A 23,123-nucleotide genomic window follows, 5' to 3' on the forward strand; every position below is an offset into this window, starting at 1 on the left:
GGGGTCTTCTGTGTCTCCATACAAATTTTAAGATTTTTTTGTTCTAGTTCTGTAAAAAATGCCATTGGTAATTTGATAGGGATTGCACTGAATCTGTAGATTGCTTTGGGTAGTATAGTCATTTTCATAATGTTGATTCTTCCAATCCAAGAACATGGTGTATCTCTCCATCTGTTTGTGTCATCTTTGATTTCTTTCATCAGTGTCTTATAGTTTTCTGAGTACAGGTCTTTTACCTCCTTAGGTAGGTTTATTCCTAGGTATTTTATTCTTTTTGTTGCAATGGTGAATGGGACTGTTTCCTTAATTTCTCTTTCTGATCTTTCGTTGTTAGTGTACAGGAATGCAAGAGATTTCTGTGCATTAATTCTGTATCCTGCAACTTTACCAAATTCATTGATGAGCTCTAGTAGTTTTCTGGTGGTATCTTTAGGATTATCTATGTATAGTATCATGTCATCTGCAAACAGTGACCGTTTTACATCTTCTTTTCCAATCTGTATTCCTTTTATTTCTTTTTCTTCTCTGACTGCCGTGGCTAGGACTTCCAAAACTATGTTGAGTAATAGTGGTGAGAGTGGACATCCTTGTCTTATTCCTGATCTTAGAGGAAATGATTTCAGTTTTTCACCACTGAGACTGATGTTTGCTGTGGGTTTGTTGTATGTGGCTTTTATTATGTTGAGGTAGGTTCCCTCTATGTCTAGGGCATCTTTAAGAGCCGGGCATCCTGCTGCCTCCTGCCCTATCTCCAGCTCTGAGTCACACTTCTCAGACTGTCCCCAGTGATCAGATCAGACTGGCTCTGTCGGCTGTCTGTGCCTTGACTCACTTGGGACAACAGAAAAGGAGAGAACTTGGCTGACCTAGTTTAGTCCCCAACCTTCCACACCAGTGACGAGCAGGACATTCACCATAAGACTCTGGGAAGGGCCCCAGAGTTTGGGGAAGGCATTAGGTGAGGTGAGAAATCGGCTGCCCAGGAAGCACTCCAGGTCTGAACACTCCAAATGCTTAACAATAGGTTCCTGATCATAGGTAACTATAGGCTCTATTAATATACAGGCCCTAGTAACAGAACAGGCTTTGGGGCTGCACCCTAAAATAGGCTTTAACGTTTACCAACGGGAGACAAAGGTTGATCGAATTGGGATATGGGATATGTTTCCTGCTACATTTGCAGGCATCACCTACAGATAAAATGACATCCAGTGGAAGAAAGGGACATCTCTTCCTGATGCTTCATTTTAGGAGCATGAAAGCTTTTCCTAGAAGCTCCGCAGAGACATCCCCTCATGTCCCTTCAAAGAACAGCAACACATGCAGGGACCTAAACCAATCTCTGGTAAGAGACATGGGAACACCACGATTGACTTTGACGAATCAGGATTTGTCCCTGAAGCTGGGGATGGACTCACTGATTCCTGAATCCTCCTTCCAGGAAGCGGGGACGTGGGGGAGGGGGAGATGCACAAAGAAGCTAAAGAAGAGGAGGAGGAGGAAGAAAGGAAAACGGTTCTGTAAATCACCACCAGTGTTTGTTATGAACTTAAATTATTCCACTACTTGCTGATCCTATTATGCAACCATTAAAATAATTATTAAAAACGATGGGGCAGCATGGTCATGTCTCATAATTTAATAAGATGAAAAAACCAGGAGACAAAAACGTACGTGTACGAGGTGTGCAGCACACAAATGTGTCTCTATGTGGATAATACTGGAAATCACATGCCACAATGAAATTAATTCAGAGACACGTTAGATGGAGGGATTGAGACTGACTTCATTTTTCAATTTCCCAAACATCCTGTAATGTTAGAAAATGTTAATAATTGTAATAACGTGAATAATTAATAAAACAAAGAACAGCCTATCAGTTGAACATAGCTCTGATGGAGATATAGAAATCAAGCAGAACGTGTGGATATTCTAGCCTAGGTCAGGCTCAGAGAGACTCTGAGAGCCACATGCTGCGTTGGAGGTAATGATTTCTCAAGGTGAGATTCTGAGCATCTGGGCATCTCTCTAAACAAAATTAAGTTTGTGTTTTGTTCCTACACCAGAGCATGTTGTTTAAAAAAAAAAAAAAAAAGCTTAATGAACTTAAACTACGTGTGAAGGGTATGTATGTTCTGGGTGGGCAGCCGGACATTAAATATAGACTACTCAGTCCACCCAGAATTCGCTCTTGAAAGCACCAGAGGGAACTGGAAAAGACAGGTACTGATCCTCCGGAGCAACCAGGTCTGGGGCCTGCGTGCTACCCAGCAGGAGAGACAAACAGGGGTTTCAAAAACCAACACAGAATCTCAAGGGTCGAGGGCAGGCACTTTGCCTATAGGTGTTGATTCTCACTCGGGCAACTCTCTGTAGTGAGACCCCAGGGTGATGTGCAGCAGAGTTTTACATATATATTAAGTTTAGCTGGTCTTAGAATATAAGGGATTTGTCTAAAATGGAGGGGTCCCCAGTTAGTTGCCCCCATGTGGACCCAGGCTCAGGAAAGGCTGGAGTGGCAGAAGATGGTTAGCTCACGCTGGCAACAATAATCCGTTCTCAGGAGGCACAACCACACTCGGGAAAGCCCTGGACGTATGACGCCCCTCAGAGTGTCCTTTGTTTCGGGAAGGATGCTGTCAGCGGCATGTAACAGACAACCCCATCTCAAAATGCCAGCGCTGAAGACAAACATTATTTAACACAAGGAGTCCAGAGCTGGGTGAGCAAACGCGGCTGCCCAACACCACCTTCAAGGATGAGGAGGATTCTCTCCATCTTCCTGTTCCACTACCTTCAGCCTGGGCTTTGCTCTCAGACCCACTCCCTTCCTGGTAGCAAGACGGTGGTCCCCAGTGCAGCGTGGCACGCAAACACAGTAACATCCAGAAGAAGAAAAGATGACCTTCCATTCCTGTGTGTCTCCTTCTGACAGTGAGGAAGCCTCTCCCAGAAGCCCCTGCCACACGCCTCTCACACCTCCGTGACCACAACTGCACCAAGGGCTCGAGCCCAAACCAATGACCGGCGAGGGGAGCCGCCGTCGCGAAGGGCAGGGCCACGTGAAGGGCGGATGCACCGGATGGAGGCGGAATTCCATTAGAAAGGGGGAGGGGGACGTCCTGGGTATGAACCAAGGCACCCGGCTACCCATGCTCTTGACATTGCCCCCGTCCTCTACAGCACAAACACCCTCTCTGACCTCTCCCACTGTCTCCTTTCCATGCGCCTGTTTTCCAGTCTAGCCACGCATCAGAAATTCTCCTCCTCGACTGGTCTTACCTGGAGAGTGTCACGGCTTCTGTGGAGCTGGCTGGGAACTGCTGCCTCAATCAGAACTCCTTCCTCTCCTGGGTCCCACATCATCGTCCTCATACTTCCCACTACCCACCTCCTATGTTAGTCAGCTAAGTGGCTTCTGTCTTCCCCAAACTAGACTTGAGCTTCCCGGGGACAGACATTACGTCCAGTTCAGGTCTCGGTGCCCACAGTGCCCAGCTCTCCACCGCGTGCTCTGCGTCTGTCCACCTGAATCCACCGGAGCTTTGCACCAAGTAGGTGAGATCCAAGTGCCCACCTAGTACATCCACGTCCCACTCCTCAAGGCCAACGCCTACACTCCTAGTTAAAAACAAAGTTACCGTGAAGCGAGGCAGGAGGCTGCGCCCTGCACCTGCCTGCTGGTTTCCAGCACAGGTGGACGAGGTCTGCATCCTTGAGATGTTACAGAGCAGCACATGGAGGCACCTGGGCCACAGTGAGGGTCCCCTGAAGCTTCTCCCCCAGCCTCCAGCACAGAGAGGGACAGGGTCACCCCCAAAGCAACTATCTCAGAAACACACAGCACATGCAGGAGATGTGCTAATTCCTTAGCAAAGACTTCATCTTATAAACTAAGTTCAAACCAGGTTGGTTACTGGTCATTCCTACGTGATGAGTGTTGCCCTGCCAGTGCTCAGGACTGCCAGACCCTTTGCTTCAGAATTCCTCTCCCTTCTTGCACACAACAGCCCGTGATGCAACGGAAGACAGAGCTCCTATCTCCCATCCCTGATTCTGAAGCTAAGGCCCGAAACTGCTGCATGGTCCTCCACATGGCAGGGGGAATCCTCTCAGCTGCCTGGGTGGCCTCACTCATCCCAAAGAACTCTAGCTGGCCAGTGTTATCCAAAGATAAGAGAGCAGAGCCCGATACTCTAGTGATGGTGTGTAGCCAAAGCAGAAAAGAGGGGGACTTTCCCTTCCCCAGTTAGATGTTAAAGGAACCCACGGATACATTAATTGTCCAAGCAACTATTCCAAACTTCCCAGTTTGGAAAGAGCATCAGCTCTGAAGTCAGTTCAGAGGTACATTCAAAACCCAGGTCAGCCACTGATCAGTCTGCTGTGTGACCTCGAGCAGGTCAAATCACCTCTCTGAACTTCAGTTCCCTCATCTCTAAAATGTCCATCATGATACTGATCTCATAGGGTTGTTGGGACAATTTCATTAAAAGAGAACGCATTCAAAGAACCCAGCATGGAACATGAGCTCAGTAAGTGGGAGCCACGACTCCTATTACCACTAAAAGCATTAAACCCTAAGCTGTTTTCCCACATGCTGCGCCCCGCTCCTGTACCAACCACACCAAGGTGAGTACAGAGGTCACAGAATGTCAGAGCTGAAACTGCTCTCAGATACCGACTTAGCTCCATGGTTCTAACTCCACTGGGAAGTCACTGGGAAGAATGACATCCTGCTGCCTGTGGGGTCAGCAGATGACGGAGCCCACTCCCAGAATGAAAAGCTCAACAGGCGCGACTACGCTAAAGGCACCAAGATGCTGGCTGCGTACCTGTACGAAGCGTCCCAGCTGAAGAACGGAGCACCGCCCTCGTCCCGCCACCTCGCGCTCTTCCCGCAGCTCAGGAAAGCGGAAGCCCGTCTCTCTCCTTTCCCTCTCGTCAGATTCTCCAGGCCTCCAGGAGTGGACGCGAGAGCACCCACCTGTCTCAGGATGGAGTTACCTATCCCGGCAGCGATAAATGTTCAGTCCTGGGGGCCTGTAAACGACCCTGGGTGACAGCTGAGTTCTCGGTGGTGTCTCAAGAAAACAGCAGAGCCCTAAAAGCACAAGTTCTTCTGTAGAAAGCTCTGGTCGATGTCCACTGGGCTAAAGAAAGGCCTTGGTGCTTTCTGGTCCCACCTCTGCCCCTAGAGTCAGGGTCGCACCCACTTGGAACACCGAATCGCGGGTACCTGGTGCCTCAAGGGCCACCCTTTCTGTCCCCTGCTGTCTCGGGCACATTCTGTCCTTTTCTCAAGACCTTAACCGTTATGGTGTCCCAGGTCTTCTCTTTATTACGATCCCTCAAAACCTAAACCTATTGGGAGGGTTACTGGGTCTCAATCTGAGTTGCTAAATAAAAAGTAAAAACTGAAAAAAAAAACCCCCACAAAAAACCCTACCATCTCACAGGCCCAGTCAGAGACCAATTAAATCAGGGGGCAGGGTGCGCGCACCTGCGTTTTCTTAGACCAGTCTCCTCACTTCACAGGGGCGGACAGGAAGCCCAGGAAGGTGAAGCGAGCGTCTGCTGATCTCTTCCAGTGTGACACTGCGGCATCAGCCCAGCGTTTCAGGTATCAGAATATCTTGGGGCCTCTGACTCTATCAGCCAAGGTCGAGGTCCCTTCCGGCCAACAGGTTTGACTGGCTTGTCTTCCGTACCCTCACCGAGCCCTCTTCTGTGCAGACAGGACAAGCCCTTAAAGGCTTTGTGTGATGGGCACAGATGGGCAAGGAGGACGGGCACATTCCAGGCGGTAGGAACGGAGGGGCTACTCACCGCTGCCCGAATGCTCAGAGCCTTCTCCTCACGTCCTCGCCCAGCTCCCTGACCTCCGGCGCAAGCTGCTCTCCTAGGGAGAAAGCACTTCTCCCTTCCCACTGGCTGTTTCCCACTCTGGGGCCTTGTCCCCTGCCTCAGCCCCAGCACGAGTCGGAGGGACCCCCCCCCCCCCATTAAACAATTCAAGGGCTATTTATCGAGCACCTATGGGCCAGGGACTCTCCTAGGCACGGAGTTACTACAGTGAGGGGGCCGAGCTGGTAGCTGCCAGCGCGCAAGCCACGCGTCCCAAGTCGGCCCAAAACCCGTCACAGGAAGGGGCCACCCCTCGTCACCTCCTACCAGAGGCCCAACTACTTGCTGAGAAAGGGAGGCACACACTGGACAAACCAGAGCTGGTCTAGGGGAGCGCAGAGTTCAGGGGGTGCAGACTCTCAGAAGTACGCGCGTTTAGGAAGCAGTTCCTTTTTAGCTGAGAAAACACTGGTACAGAAGCGTCGCCTTCGCTAACTCCGAACCCTGACGTGAGCAGCGTGGGCGCCGGAGTGAAGCTGTTGCTGATTGGCTGTTAGGAGGCTCTGAAGTGAAGGTGTTGCTGATTGGCTGAATTCAGTTGGGACGTGTGGCCTTGGGTGTATGGCTGGTGGGGGAGGTATAGCTACCATACTGCGATGAACTATGGCCAGAGTCAGTCTGTTCTTTTTTTTCATTTTTTTACTTTTTAACCTTTTTTTTTTTTTTAAGTAAAGTATAGTTAATTTACAGTGTTATTCTTGTCTTGATGTTAGCGTATGGGAACTACCCCCATCCCCCCAAGTCCGCCTCTGGGTCCTTTCTCAGCCAAGTCTGGGTTCTGAAAGGGGGACACCCCAATACCTAAATTCAGGAAGCTCACGGTCTGCTTAGGAATTCGGGGCACACTCCTAAAAAAGGAAGCAGTGCGTCCAGGCGTGGTGTTCATTCAGCAAACGATTAGGGTATGGACTCCAGCTGTGTTTTACTCCATGTGGAAGCACTGGGGGCCACACAGAGCCCTGAACTCAAGGCCAATAGGAGAAGGGTCAAGAGCAAAATACAAAAATAAAATAAAATAGGGCTTTGGAATTGAAGCATCTCTGAATGGAAAGCTGACAGGAACCTGAGAGAGCGTGTGCTCCAGCCTCCTCATTTAAAGGGTAGGAAAACCTGATTCCCAGAGGACGTAACTAACACGCCCATGTTCATAAAGCACGTTAGTTGACAAAGTGGGACCCAGGTATCCTGACTCCTGGTCCACTTCTTTACTGAAACCTACTGCCCATGAACAAGGAGAAAGGAGCCGACTGCTCTCATGTAAGGTAATGGGGAAAAGCCTCATGGGGCAGGTGGGGCTGCACCTGGGCTTTGAGGGGAAGGGCATGAGGAGCAAAGGCATGAGTACAGAACCCCCTTGCACCTGCTCATCCAGGCGCCCCATCTCCTCACACCAGCCCGTTTTTCTCCTGCCTCTGCCCTGGTGCCTGGCTCCCTCTTGCTGGAGTATTCACACCTGGAGCCCTGAATTCCAGAAGGCACATCAACCGGGATTTCTAAATTGCATTTGCAGGTCTGTCCCACGGGGGAAAGAGCGCGATGAGAGGACACCAGGGAGGTCCCCAGGTACTGGGCAGGCACCCAGGGCCTCCCCTCCTCCCCTTGCTCTGGAGCAGCTCTTCCACCGTCCTCTACAGATGCTCACGTGGGGCGAGCAGCAACAGTTCACTTGCTGGCAGCGGCAGCCGCAGGCTGGGAGAGGCCTGCGACCTGAGAGAGGTTATGGAGGCAAAGCCTGTCCGTGATGCTCACAGACACCCTCTGCCCCTTCATATCTGAGCGTGCCCCCTCCGTGCTCCGTGGCTCCTCGCAAAGCCCCAACCCCTCCCCCAAACCTGCTCTCTGATGTAGTCCTCCTTCCCTCTTGCAGAGGGACACATGTCCAGGTTCTGGAGATAAAGAAAAACATCAAGGTGGATCCTGTGCCCTAAAGTAAGCATGAACAAGTCAGAGAAAGAGATTTAATGAACATATATGAAAGCTGAACAACATGGTAGGTGCTGTGCTGGGCACTTCCATGTTTTATTTATTAACTCACAGTGCTGAGAGGTAGAGAGGGTTTGTGGTGGACAGAATCCTAAGATGACCCCCCCAAATTCCCATCCCCTGGCTCTGGTGGCCATCGCCCCTCTGATGGGACTTCCCTTGCCAATTCCTGCTGTCATCCTCTACTTTTCAGGGCTAACGCCCTGGCTACTTAGAGATAGAAGCTGGAAGAGCTGAGCAACAGGAACAAGCTGTGCTTTCACATCTGGCAGGGACAGGGAGGTTCCCCAGGGAAGCTGAGAACAGCTGTCCTGGAAGTGAGCAAGGAGATGGCACCAGCTGGCCAGGGGTGGCAGGGGGGCAGGGAGGGGGCAGGAATCAGCACCCGCTCCAGCTCCTACCATGGGTGATGCCTTGGCCGCTGCACAACCCAATGCTCGCTGCTCACTTCAGACTGGCAGGAAGCAGACGAGGGAGATGTTCCTTCAAAATTATCAGCTCCCTGCAATTCCCTACTCCAGGCCTCCTCGACCTAGAAAAACAGACCAGCAGAGAACAGCGCCCCCATCTGGACTCACAGACTTTATCCAGCTCTTCAGGAAGCCATGGGAGGAGAAATGAAAAGCGCAGAACAAGCAAGGCCATGTGCACTTTCAATCGGTCACTGGCTCCCAGAATGTTCTAGCAGGAAGGTTTTCTGAAGATCATTTTGCTGCTGAGAAGACTAAGGCCAGAGAAGGAAAATGATTTGCCCTGAATCACACAGGTGAATTGTGGCAGAGCCTGGCTTACGGCCCAAGTCTCCTCTGCCTCCTGTAATCAAGCCTCTGTATTTCTTCCTTACCCACCCCACAACGTGTGTGTGCCTGTGTGTGTGTACACACACACAAACATAATATACGTACATACAGACACATACACACTTATATAGGATTCTCGAAGAATGCATTCTAGAGACAATTTAGAAAATGTAGAAAACAAGAAGAAAATTGATATTCAGCCAAAACACCAAAATTCAGAAATCATATGTTGGGGTATTTTATTTTCTCTATGCATACACATAATACATGAAGAATACATATTGATATATGTTGAAGCACTGGAATTTACTATAGATATGGATTTGCAATCTCTTTTATTTACTTGTTACATTAGCAAGTTACATCTATAAATATCTTCCAAAACATTTAACAGCTTTAAAATACAACATCACATGCATGTACCATATTTATTTAACTATTCCCCTATGGATGATCTTGAGATTATTTTTATTATTTTACAATTTAAGTAACAAGGCAATTTGGGCAACTTTCACTTCCAGCCAAAGAGGAGTAACAGGGATCAGATTTACTCTGCCACTTGAACAAAAAAATTTTTAAAACATAGGGCACATGCAAAACCAAGTTTGTAAAATAGCAATTTTCAAGAAGGTTGCCACTGGGTGATAAAGGAAAGTGATCCCTGAGAGATGGGAAAACACCAGGTGCGTGAGCCCTTCAGCTGCCCCAGGTAAGTGTCTTGGGAGAGTTTCCAGGGGGTGCAGGGAAGGGAGACCCCGGTGGAGCTTGATGAGCTCCCTGAGTTGAGTAGATAGAGCTGGGAATCCAGCGAGACCAGCTAGACAGAGACACAAGAGAGGAGATTTCTGCAGAGAGCAAACCCTGGAGACCCGCAGAGGGTCTGTCCTAAGTCTTTAGGGGAATATTAATTAGCACGTATGAGGAAACTTACTGGAGGCTGGGAAAGAACTATTGGGAAGGATTCGTGGCATCAGTGCCTAGCATTCACATACAGCTGGACACAGCCTATTGTCACCAGACAGACTGGAAAGGTCACAATTCACAGGGCATTCAGTTGAGTAGTCAGGAAGCTCTTGCCTCAATAGGAGGAAAAAATTAGCCCTAGACTGAGCCTTTTCTGAGCCCACCAAAAATATCTTAAAAGCAAGAACCAAAAGAATCAAATTGTTTCCACATAACTCAACTGTGTACCAGAACAATGATCCAAATTATTTGGAAGAGAAACATTCAGCATCCAACAAAGTATGATTCTCAATGTCTGGCATCCAATAAAAAATTACCAAGCAGGCAAAGAATCAGGAAAACACAACCCATAATGTGGGAGTAAAGTAATTGATTAAAAGTGACCCAGGTCTAACACATATATTAGAATTAGCAGACAGGACATTAAAACAGTTATTCTATCAGGATTCCATGCGTACAGATAATTAACTAAGTAGAGACATTGAAGATGTAAAAAGATCCAAATCAAACTTCTAGAGATGAAAACTACAGTGTTTGAGATGAAGAGTACAGTGGAGGTGATTAAAGGCAGATCAGACATTTCAGAAAATAAGATGAAATAACTTGAAGTGTAGCAACAGAAGGTATACAAAATGAAACACAGAAAAACAGAATTTTAAAAAATGAAAAGAGCATCAGTGAACTATGGGACAACTTAATGGCCTAATATAAATGTAACTGGAATGAATCCTCAAAGGAAAGGAATGAGAGGGGAGGACAGAAGAAAATAATGGTTAAAATTTTCCACATTTGATGAAAATGATAAACCCACAGATCCAAAGACCTCAATAAACCCCAAGCACAAGAAACATGAAGAAAACATCACCAATGCATATTATTATTATTAAATTGTTCAAATCTAATAAAAAAGAGAAAATCTTAAAAACAGCCAGAGAAAAAAGACATGTTACAAACAGAAAGAACAATGACAAGGATGACAGAAACTTTCTCACAGGAAACAAATCAAGTGACAAGAAAAAAAAATGTCAACTCACAATTCTATACTTAACTAACATTTCTTTCAAAATCGAAGGTGAAATGAAGACATACAAAAGCTGAACAAAATTATCACCAGCAGAAGAAATGTTAAAGAAAGTCCTTCAAGTGGAAGGAAAATAATACTAGATAGAAATGTGGATATACACAAAGGAATAATGAGCATGAAAAATGGTAACTACATAGATTAACAGACATGATTTTTTGCTTATTATATAAATCACTTTAAAAGATAATTTACAGTCTAAACAACAATAACAATGTAGTACGGTGTTTACAACATATGCAAAAGTAAATTGTATAACAGCAATAATATAAAGGTGGGGGGGTGGATAAATGGAAGCATCAGAAGATTCTTATATTACACCTGAAGTAGTATAATACTTGAAAGTAGGCTGTGATAAAAATGACTACCATAAACCCTAATTCAACCACTAAAATAACAAAATAAGGAGCTATAGGTAATAAATCACCAAAGGAGATAAAATGGAATAAAAAATAATTAATCCAAATAAAGAAGAAAAAGAGGAAAAAAAGGAATAAAGAACAGATGGGACAAAATAGAAAACAATAGCACAATGACAGACTTAAACATGACCACACCAACAATCACATTAAATATAAAGGTTTTAAACACACCAATTAAAAGGCAGAAATTGCAACTGTCAGACTGGATAACAAAACAACACCAACTATATATGCTGTCTACAAGAAATGTACTTTAAATATAGAGGAACAAACAGAAACAGACTCGGGAATTCCCTGGTGGTCCAGTGGTTAGTTAGGGCTCTGTGCCCTCACTCCTGAGGGCCTGGGTTCGATCCCTGGTTGGGAAACTAAAATCCCACAAGCTGCATGGTGTGGCCAGAAACAAAACAAACAAACAAACAAAAAACCAAACAGACTCAAAGATACAGAGAACAAACTGGTGGTTACCAGTGAGGAGAGGGAAGGGAGGAGGGGCAAGACAAGGGCAGGAGATTAAGAGGTATAAACTACTATATATAAAATAGGGACTTCCCTGGTGGTGCAGTGGTTTAGAATCCACCTGCCAGTGCAGGGGACATGGGTTCGAGCCCTGGTCCGGGAAGATCCCACATGCCGCAGAGCAACTAAGCCTGTGTGCCACAACTACTGAACCTGTGCTCTAGAGCCCACGAGCCACAACTACTGAGCCCTCGTGCCACAACTACTGAAGCCCGCGTGCCTAGAGCCTGTGCTCTGCAACGAGAAGCCACCGCAATGAGAAGCCTGTGCACTGCAACGAAGACTAGCCCCCGCTCACCGCAACTAGAGAAAACCCCATGCGCAGCAACGAAGACCCAACACAGCCAAAAAATAAATTAATTAAACAAAAAAAATTAAAACACAAAAGAAAACAAAAAACAAAAAAGCTACAAGGATATATCGTACAGCATAGGGAATATAGTGAATATTTTATAATAACTTTAAATGGAGTATAATCTATAAAAATATTGAATCATTATGTTGTATACCTGAAATTAATGTTATAAATCAACTATACTTCAATTAAAACAGTAAAAATAAATAAAAAATAAAATTAAAATATAATTTAAAAAAAGTAAAGGATGGAAAAATGCACTAGCCAAAAAAAAGCTGGAGGGGGTATTCTAATACCAGACAAGGTAGATTTAAGAGCAAAGAATATTACTACAGATAAAGAAGGTCTACCTTATGAAGAAAAAGAGGTGAATTCATCAAGAGGACATAACAATCCTAAATGGTTATGCCCCTAGTAACAGAGGCTCAAAATACATGAAGCAAAAATGAAGAACTATAAGGAGAAATTGACAAATCCACAATTATATTCAGAAATTCCAGTAACTCTCTCAAAAATTGATAGAACAAGCAGACAGAAAATCAGCAAGGACAGAGTAGCCTTGAGCAACACTGTCAAACAACTTGATGTAATTGACATTTATCAAACACGCCACCCAACAACAGTAGAACACACATTCTTCTTTTTTTTAAAGCATTACTTTTTTTTTAAAATTTATTTTTGGCTGCATTGGGTCTTCGTTGCTGCACACAGTCTTTCTCTGGTTGTGGCGAGCGGGGGTTACTCTTTGTTGAGGTGCACGGGCTTCTCATTGCGGTGGCTTCTCTTGTTGTGGAGCACGGGCTCTAGGCGTGTGGGCTGCAGTAGTTGTGGCACGAGGGCTCAGTAGTTGTGGCTCATGGGCTCTAGAACGCAGGCTCAGTAGTTGTGGCACACAGGCTCTAGAGCGCAGGCTTAGTAGTTGTGGCGCACGGGCTTAAGTTGCTCCGCAGCATGTGGGATCTTCCTGGACCAAGGATCGAATCCACGTCTCCTGCATTGGCAGGCAGATTCTTAACCACTGCACCACCAGGGAAGTCCTGAACACATATTCTTTTCAAGTGCATATTGAACATCTACCAAGATAGACTATCTTCTAGGGCATTAAAAAAAAGTCTCAATACATGTAAAAGGGTTCAAGTCATAAAAGTTAAGGAATTAAATTAGAAATCAATAAAATAAAGCTCTATGAAAAATTATCAAGTATTTGGAAAGTAACATATTTATATGTAACTCATGTATCAAATAAGAAATCAAAAGGGAAATTAGAAAGTATTTTGAACTGAATGAAAATTAAAACAGAACATAAAAATTTGTGGAATGCAGTTAAAGCTGTACTTTGGGGAAATTTTGTAGCATTAAATGCCTGTCTTAGAAAAGAAGAAAGGACTCAAATCAATGACCTAAGTCTCTACCTTAAGAAAATATAAAAAGAACAATTAGATCCAAAGTAGGCAACAGAAAGGAAATAAAAGATAGAGAGGCAATCAATCAAATAGAAAAGAGTGAAACATGAGAGAAATTCAATGAAACCAAGAGCTGTTTGCCTGAGACCAATAAAATTAATAAACTTCTAAACAGTCTGATGAGGGGGAAAAAAAAAAAAAGAAAGAAAGAAAACACCAACTACCAATAACAGAAATGAGAAAAGTCAAAGAGGTTCTCACAAAAATTTGTACACAAAAGGGAAAATTATAAGCAACTTCTGTCTGTAAATCTGTCAATTTAAATGAAACGGATGGATTCCTCGAAAGACACAAACTACTAAAGTTTACTGAAGAAGAGACAGATAAACTGAATAGTCCTATATACGTTAAGAAATGAAATATATTGTTAAAAACCTACCCACAAAGAAAATTCCAGGCTCGTATCGCTTCACTGGTGAATCCTGCTAAACACTTTAAGAATAAATAATACCAGTTCTACACAAACTTTTCCAGAAAACTGAAGGAGAAAATACTTCCCAGCTCATTCCATGAGGCCAGCATTATCCTAATACCAAAACCAGATAAAGACATCAAAAGAAATGAAAACTACAGACTAATATCCCTCCTAAATATAGATGCAAAAAATTCTAAACAAAATTTTGGTAAATTAAATCCAACAATATGTAAAAAGGTAACACATCATAACCAAGTGGGGTCTCTCCCACTTTTGTTTTAACATTTAAAAATCAATCTGTGGGACTTCCCCGTGGCACAGTGGTTAAGAATCCATCTGCCAATGCAGGGGACACGGGTTCGATCCCTGGCCAGGAAGATCCCACATGCCGCGGAGCAACTAAGCCCATGTGCCACAACTACTGAGACTGCGCTCTAGAGCCTGCGAGCCACAACTACTGAGCCCTCATGCCACAACTACTGAAGCCCATGCACCTAGAGCCCTGCTCCGCAACAAGAGAAGTCACCACAATGAGAAGCCCGCGCACTGCAATGAAGAGTAGCCCCAGCATGCCGCAACTAGAAAAAGCCCGCGCGCAGCAATGAAGACCGAACGCAGTCAAAGTAATAAATAAATAAATTAATTAAAAAAAAATTAAAAACCAAACTGTGTAATTCACAATATTAATAAACTAAAAAAAAACCATATGATCATCTCAATAAATACAGAAAAAGCATTTGACAAAATTCAATAACCATTTCTGATTTTTTAAAAATTCTCAGCAAACTAGGAGTAGAAGCAAATATTCCCAACGTAATTCAAAGCATTTATCTGGTAGACAATTTATATCCAGAATAAAAGACATCCAGATTGGAAAGGAAGAAATACAAAAGTCTTTACATGATTACATGTTTACATGATTCTCTATTAGAGAAAATCGAATGGAATCTACAAAAAAGCTACCAAACTTATAAGTGAGTTTAGCAAGATTGCTCGATACACGATTAATATGCAAAAATCATTTCTATCTCTCTAACCTATCAATACACAATCAGAAGCTGAAATTTTAAAAACTATACAATTAACTCTTACAATGCAATAATTTTTTAAAAACCCAATTTTAAAATGGGCAAAAAATCTGAATAGACATTTTTCCAGAGAAGACATAGAAATGGCCAAAAAGCACATGAAAAGATGCTCAACATCATTAGCTGTTGAGAAAATGCAAATCAAAACCACAATGAGATATCACTTCACACCCACTAGCATGGCCATAATAAAAAAGACAGATAATCACAAGTGTTGGAAAGGACATGGAAAAATTGGAAGACTAAAAGAGTGCTAGTGGGCAAATTGTGCAGCCACTTTGGAAAACAGTTTGGCAGTTAAATATAAAATATTAAGCACAGAGTTACCATATGATCCAGAAATGCCATTCGTAGGTATATACCCAAGACAAATAAAAACATGTTCACACAAAAACTTGTATACAAATGCTTACAGGCACACCATTAACAATAGTGAGAATAAACTGAAACAACCCAAATATCCATCAGCTGATGAATGGATAAACAAAATATGGTATAACCCATACAATGAAATACTATTCAGCAATAAAAAGAAATGAAGGACTGATAAATGCTACAACATGTATGACCTTGAATACATTAGGCTGAGTGAAAGAAGTCAGATCCCAAAGACCATGTATTGTATGATTCCATTGATATGAAACATACAGAATAAGGAAATATAGAAACAGAAAGTAGGTTAGTTGTTGCCTAGGGCTGGGAAGGATGGGAGAGTTGGGGGTGACGAATAAGGGGACCATAGGCAACAAAAGTGTTCTAAAATTGATTATGGTGATGGTCTCTAAATATAATTGTAAGTTTTAAATGGGTGAATTGTATGTTGAGTGAACTATATCTCAATGAAGCTGTTACAGAAACAAGCAAGCAAAGTTGGTGTGGTCTCCAAGGGGTAGGATTCCCAGGAATTTGTTCCGAGTCCTACATGGATCTACACGAAGCCATGGATGAGACCCAGTTGATGTTTCCTCCCCTTTCAACCTCTCCACCCTCCCGTTCCCTCCATTACACGTCTCAGAAGCCTAGATATGAGCTAGTAACTCACCACCTGAGCCCTCAGGAAGGCAGGCGGCAGCTTCAGATCATCCTCAGCACAGTGCCTCAGAGGAACTTGCTGGCAGGCCCTCACAGAGCAGGAGCCACTTCAGTTCAGCCACAAAGCAGGATTCTCAGAGGCTGGGCAAGGCAAATGCACACCTCTTCTTTCCCACAGGTCAGTGGTCTGGAGGGTGAGCCGTGCTGGCTGCCAAGCCAAGATTACAGGGAAGGACGCCTGCTCCCACACCCCCGAGTACAGCGGAGCACGCCTGCCCCATGGCTGCCTGGGAGAGGGTGGGAGTGGGGCATCACAGGATGGAGGCGGGGGTGGAGTGTTGCCTCCAACATGCTGGGACCAGAGAGGGGAGCCCATGGCGCCTGCAAGAGTTGCAAAGGCGGCACACGAGAGAAGGTGTGGCATTCTGACAACTTCGTGAAGCTGGAGCAGGCTGCCCCACTTACCTGCATGGCTGCCCAGAATCCCTTCCAGGCAAAAGCCTTGCCTCTTCGGTAAGCAGAGGAGAAATCGAGAAATGCCAGGCCATCTGGGAGCCGACGGGAGAGCGCCTGCCCGGTACTCCTTCCGAATTCTAGGTGCTGTTTTATACAGCAGGGTTCCAGCCACCTCCTCCTTCCAGGAGCTCAGCGGGAGCAGGGATGGCTACCCTGAGGTGCTGGGACACTTGGCCCAGGGCAGGATCAGCTGAGGTGCTGGGACACTTGGCCCAGGGCAGGATCAGGCCCTCCACCCCCAAACCAACACCAGGGTCTTCCTGGACTCTGGTGAAGTGGCACTGCTGTCACCAGGACACAGGCAGCCCCACAGCTGCTGGCACCGGTGGCAGGGGACTGGCTCTGAAATGCCAAAGACAGGCATTAGGAACTCTGGAAGGAACTGGGAACTGGGGGACATTTTGCACAGAGAAAACAATTTCTGATCAACCCTTTCCAGTGATTTGTAGCTTGTACTCAACCATTCACAGGAGACTGTTTTCAAGGACTTTATTTTAAATTGATATAGAGTCTATTCAGTTACAAAATTCATTTATTGCATTCTTTCCATTTAATAGCTGGGGTTCAAAGTGTTAAAGATTTGATATACCCAAGTGAAAAAAGACCAAGGAATCATTTGTAAGTGGCATTTCTGGAGAATATGCCTAATGTTTCAAAGTTAGTGTTTTGCGCCTTTAGGTTACAATACTAATATCCTACTCCAAGTAAACTGTAAGACACAGGTCTAACTAACAACCACATGAAACTCGGGCAACAACCATCCTGAAACAGCTGTAACACGCACACCGGCCTCCAGGCCTCGCGTGCTCACACTCACGGAGGACTTGAGTTAGGACATCCTGCCTTTCCAGAAACACAGTGGCTCTGAATGCCTCAACTGCTCCTTGTGGTAGAGGGGTTAAAGGATCCTTTTCTGAAGTTGGCTTCTCCATGGAAGAGGAGAATGGCTTAAGGACATTCTGAAATTTAGAAACAAAATCAAACAAAACCCTTTTGCCAAAAAGACTCTTGTCGTCTGCAAAGCTGGTGAACATGTGGATTGCCAGTATTTTTAGAGAGAGATGTTTTAGGGGCAGGAGGTAACTGACCAAGTGAGGATGCTTTGTAAGTTTTTTTTTTTCCTGGAAAGGCAGAAAAGAATAAAAATCAGTTAAACATAATATTTAGAATGTAACATCTTCACTTGGGCATTTATGAATACGAAATCTACATGGCAACAAAAGTACCATCTTCTGATGACTGCACTGGGAAAGTCAACAAACCCACACTAATTCCTGTTCCGCTTATTTCTTGGCTCGAGCTCAGCACTTTCAGCTGACCTCGTGCGACGATTCTGTCTGGGACTTATTTCTGTGTCTTGAAGATCGCACCTGAAAATGGAAAAAAGAAAACGGCAGCTTAGAAAATGATGATCCCTATTATTCCCCAGCAGTTTCTAGTTTACAAGTCCCTTCCCGTGTGTTTCTATGTGATCCTCCAAATAGCCTTCCACTCCACTGACAGGTCTGCTATGATAATTATTATGACTTTTATTATTATTTCCACTGCACAACTGAGAAAACAGTGACTTAGCAAAGATCACAGATCATAAGTGACAGAGTTAGGAATTGAACTCCTTTCTTCTGAATCAGAATCGAGCAGCTTTACGCTTCTGCTTCGGAGGCAGAAAGCTGCAGAAAATGTGCTTCCATCCTAACAACAAGACGGAGCCAGAGAGTCGAACAAAATCATAACTTATCTTGATCCTGTCAGACAGCTGAGGTTGTAAGGGAACCAGGAAAACAAAATCCCCTCCCAAGAGAGAGGAGCCACACGCATCCTCTCACTTCGGGCAGAGCACCGGGGAAAGGGGTCGCTGCCGCACGAGCAGGTGGGAAGACGAAAGCTGACGTTTTCTGGATTCTGCAGCACAGCCTGGTGCTGCGGGCCCCCGACACCGGAGCCTCGGCAGCGCTCCCTGAGACACTGACAGAGGGCAGGACAGTGAAGAGGGCCCACGAGGGGCACAGGGGTAAAGCAGGGGATGGGGAGCGGCAGGGGTCAGGCCCTGCCTGATTTCCCAGGTTTGTCAGTGGAGTAGAAGGCTGTTTGGAGGATTAAATGAAACCGCATGGGAAGGCACTTATAAACTAGAAAATGATGTCGAGAATAAGAAGAGATGATTTAAAGTATATGGGAGGGGCTTCCCTGGTGGTGCCGTGGTTAAGAATCTGCCTGCCAATGCAGGGGACACAGGTTTGAGCCCTGGTCCAGGAAGATCCCACATGCCACAGAGCAACTAAGTCTGTGTGCCACAACTACTGAGACTGCACTCCAGAGCCCACGAGCCACAACTACTGAAGCCTGTACGCCTAGAGCCCATGCTCCGCAAGAAGAGAAGCCACTGCAATGAGAAGCCCGTGCACTGCAACGAAGAGTAGCCCCCGCTCGCCGCAACCAGAGAAAGCCTGTGCGCAGCAACAAAGACCCAATGCAGCCAAAAATAAATAAGTAAATAAAATAAAAATTAAAATAAATAAAGTATATGGGAAGATGTGCATAAGTTAAATGCAAATATTACACCATTTTATATATGGGACTTGCGTATCTATGGATTTTGGTACCTGCAGCGGTGGGGGGCAGGGTCCTGGAACCAACCCCGCATGGATTCTGAGGGATAACTGCAATCTCAATATTGAGTCTTTCTTACACCTGCTCAAATCTGTTGCTGAGCCTCTTAGTGAAATTTTCATTTCAGCTATTTTGTTTTTCAACTCCAGAATTTCTATTTTTAAAAAATTATTTCTATTTCTTTATTGGTATTCTCTATTTGGTGAGACACTGTTCTCATACGTCCCTTTAGTCCTTTGATCAGAGTCAAAACAGCTGATTTCACTGGTTGCTTCTCCCCCGCCCCGGTGTGTATAGGCCACAGTTTCTTGTTTCTTTGTTTATGTCTAATTTTTTGTTGAAAACTGGACATTTTTACCAATATACTGCGGCAACTATGGGAATTAGATTCTCCTCCTTCCTCAGCGTCTGTTCATGATGGTGTCTGCTGCTGTTTGTTAAGTGACTTTCTGAGCTAATCCTGTAAACATACATTCTTTGTTGTGTGAGACCACAGACGTGTCTGCTACATGAGCTTAGTGGTCAGCTAATGATTAGATATAACTTTCCCTAATCGCCTGGAACCGATATAACACAGAAGCCCTTGTCACAATCAGTCTTTGCCAAGGGACTCTGTGTTGGGGCGTGCATTCAGCACTTGGGGGACAGCTCCACCTTAGCCTCTCCTTTCAGCTTGCATGGAGGCTCACAGTCAGCTCGAGGTGGGAGATTAGGACCCTCTCAGGTCTCTCCTGAGCACGCACAGAGCCCTAAGCATGCGTGGGACCTTCCAGAGCCACAGTGATATATCAGAGCTGCTCAAAGCCCTGAAGGAAATCTTATTTTCCAGCTTTTCCTTTAAGCTTTTTGCTTACCATATTGTTTGCCCCAACTGTTATCTACCTCAAATGGCTATGAAGTTAATCAATTGTCTCTAATTGTTTTAAACAAACACCTCAGGGGAAAAAGAGGCTTTTCACACTGGGTGAGCTCCAAGTCAGGTAAAGTAAAGACAGTCTTGCAAGTGGGAGTCTTCCAGGAAACCACCAGACAGATCAAATAATAATTCTCTGGGAATGAGGCTGTGAAGGAGCTCCAACTCCGTTCTGCCTTTTCTGCAGGTTGCCAGGCTGCTGGTCCTCATCAAGACAGCAGACTACTGGCTCTCAAGGCCATTGTCGGGCTAGAGAGAGGGGGATGGGAACAGGGGAAGTCAAATCACCACAAAGCTCACTGTTCTAACTAAAATTCAGATATTTTTCTTGAAGTAATGCTCCTTGGATTGCTGTTGTCTTTGGTTAATTTTCAGTTTTGAAAAAGTTGATTCTGACAAGTTTTGTCAATTTTGTCACTGCTTTTATGGAATTTCCAGACGTCCTTATTTCACAACATCTACTGAATGTTTTCTCCTTTATCTTTTTAATTTTTTCCCCCAGCTTTTAACTCATGGTCTTAATATCTCTAAAATTTCACAAGTCAAATTTCTCATCTTTTTTTTCCTAAATAAATACATTTATTTATTTATTTATTTTTGGCTGCGTTGGGTCTTCGTTGCTGCACACAGGCTTTCTCTAGGTGCGGCGAGCGGGGGCTACTATTCGTTGTGGTGCGCGGGCTTCTCATTGCGGTGGCTCCTCTTTGTTGCGGAGCACGGACTCTAGGCGCGTGGGCTTCAGTAGTTGTGGCATGTGGGCTCACTAGTTGTGGCTCGTGGGCTCTAGAGCACAGGCTCAGTAGTTGTGGCGCATGGGCTTAGTTGCTCCGCAGCATGTGGGATCTTCCCGGACCAGGGCTTGAACCTGTGTCCCCTGCATTGGCAAGAGGATTCTTAACCACTGCACCACCAGGGAAGTCCCAAATTTCTCATCTTAATATTTTATTGCCATTTATTTATTTGGCTTCTGGGTTTTTTTGTTTTTTTTTTTAATGGGATGTTCCCCCTTATATTTAACTTCTATAAAATTACTGTTTCTTTGCTCTCTTACCTTGTTTTTAATTTCCTTCTAAAATTTTAAGTAATGTGTTTCTCCCATATTTCCCCTCTTTGATTTGCCTTCACAATAGCTGGCAACAAACATGGCTATAGTGTTAGTGGAAGAAGCAGCCTCTACCATAAGCATGGGCTTGAAGCAGAGTCCCTAGCAAGCAAGGATCTCAAGGTTCTCCCAGAGTAATTCTCTAAAATACCTCATCCTCAAAGATGCAGGAATCCTAATAGGATAAGCCACCTCAAGATTTTTTTCTAAGCATGAAACACACTTATTTACTAGAATGAAGACACTTAATAACACACTTATTTACTAGAATGAAGACACTTAATAACATGGCCCAAACATAACAGCCTTTTAAATTCTTAGCCTCTGGAAGGTATAATCAATGGATTTTTGAGCAAACTTTGCCAACTTTATGCTGTTAGCCAACTGGGGATACTCCTGTGGAGGACCACGGTGAGAGGCATCAGGAAGCCCTGAATCTACTGAATACAGAAGCCATACCTGGGAGATGTGGCCATCTATTACCAGCTTGCTTCCAGTATACACTATTACCAGGATGATTTACCTTCCTCTTGGTAGAGTCACGGAAAGAACCTCTCAGTGTGAGGGCTCCCGCCACTTCCTGTTGATTACAGGGGGCCTGGGCAGAATAAGGGCCATTTAAACAGGGAAGAGGTTTCTGATTATTCTTCTTTTTTTTTTTTGGAAACACAAGATTGGTTGTTTCCCTGCTGTGAGTACTTTCAATTTTTTAAGCACTGTATGGGGCAAAGGGCCCGTCCAGAATACTAGTGCATAAGCTTGAAGAGGGACCAAAAACTGACAAGCATTACATGGAAGGAAAGTTACAGGCCAGTTTCTCAACATGACAACAAAACATCTTAAACAAAATATTAAGAAACCAAATCTAGCAACATATAAAAGAGCTAATACACCATCAACAAATTAGGTTTATTTCAAGAATGCAATCTTGATTTAACATGCGAAAAATCAATGTAATTCACCACATTAACAAAATAAAGGAGAAAAATCACATATTCATCTCAATATATTCAATAGAAAATATTAAAAAACACTCGAAAATATTCAACATCCATTTATGTTAAAAACTAGGAATATAAGGTAAAAATACTGAATGCTTTCCCACTAAGATTGGGAATAAGAAAAGGATACCCTTATTACCACTTCTAGTTAACATCTAAGTAGCAGTCCTAACCTGTTCAATTAAGCATTAACAAAGACTTTAGAAAAGGTATTATATTGAGATGACATGGTTATAGATGTTGAAAAAAACCCCAACCCTATAGGGTATTAGAATTATTAAGTAAATTTATCAAAATTCGTGAATACAGGGTTAATGTAAAAATTTAATTTGCTTCATATATTAGCAACAAGCAATTAGAAAACAGTAAACAAACAACAAAAGAATACTATTTTTAATAACATAGTTACCAGAGGAATGCAAATTTAAATCACAATGAGACACCACTGGACCCTATGAAGGAGAATGACTAAAATGAAAAAACTAAGAATGCCAAGCATTGATGAAGGACATGGAACTTCTGGACCGCCCACTGTTGATGGGAGTTTAAAATGGTATGAGCACTTTGGAAAAATGTTTGGCAGAAGCTACTGTATACATGCACATCCTAACACCCAGCTATACCACTCCTCAGTATATACTCAACAGAAACAAAAGCACATGCACCAATGGACAACTACAGTTACGTTCCTGACAACCTTATTCATGACAGCCAAAAACTCGAAAAAATGTATCTAGCAAAAGTAGTATGGGTAAATAAATGGTGACTTATTCATACAATGGAATATTACAGAGCAGAGGTGCTCAAACTTTGGCCTGCAGCAGGATCACCTGAGGGCTTCTTAAAACACAGGTTGATGGGCCCCATCCCCAGAGTTTCTCATTCAGAAGGTCTGGTGTGGGGCTCAAGAATTTCCTTTTCTAATATATTCCCAGGTGATACAAGCGCTGCTG

The 23,123-nt window shown here is 44.3% G+C and overlaps 1 protein-coding gene across 2 annotated transcripts in view; it reads right to left on the minus strand.

The window, feature by feature from the left end:
* Window positions 1-17,583: 17,583 nt before the first annotated feature.
* The window catches only part of RAD18 (RAD18 E3 ubiquitin protein ligase), a 105,645-nt gene continuing 100,105 nt past the window's right edge, over window positions 17,584-23,123 (minus strand). Inside the window, exons 13-14 of one of the 2 annotated variants that reach the window (XM_036870529.1) lie at window positions 17,811-17,914; window positions 17,584-17,665 (exon numbers count right to left, since the gene is read on the minus strand). In XM_036870529.1, the coding sequence (XP_036726424.1) occupies window positions 17,812-17,914 (103 nt within the window). In that variant the 3' untranslated portion in view covers window positions 17,584-17,665; window position 17,811. Of the gene's footprint in view, window positions 17,915-23,123 lie in introns of both variants that reach the window. The other variant, XM_036870531.1, reaches the window with a different exon arrangement.

The sequence above is a fragment of the Balaenoptera musculus genome, chromosome 11, assembly GCF_009873245.2.
Source record: "Balaenoptera musculus isolate JJ_BM4_2016_0621 chromosome 11, mBalMus1.pri.v3, whole genome shotgun sequence".
Lineage (NCBI taxonomy): Eukaryota > Metazoa > Chordata > Mammalia > Artiodactyla > Balaenopteridae > Balaenoptera > Balaenoptera musculus.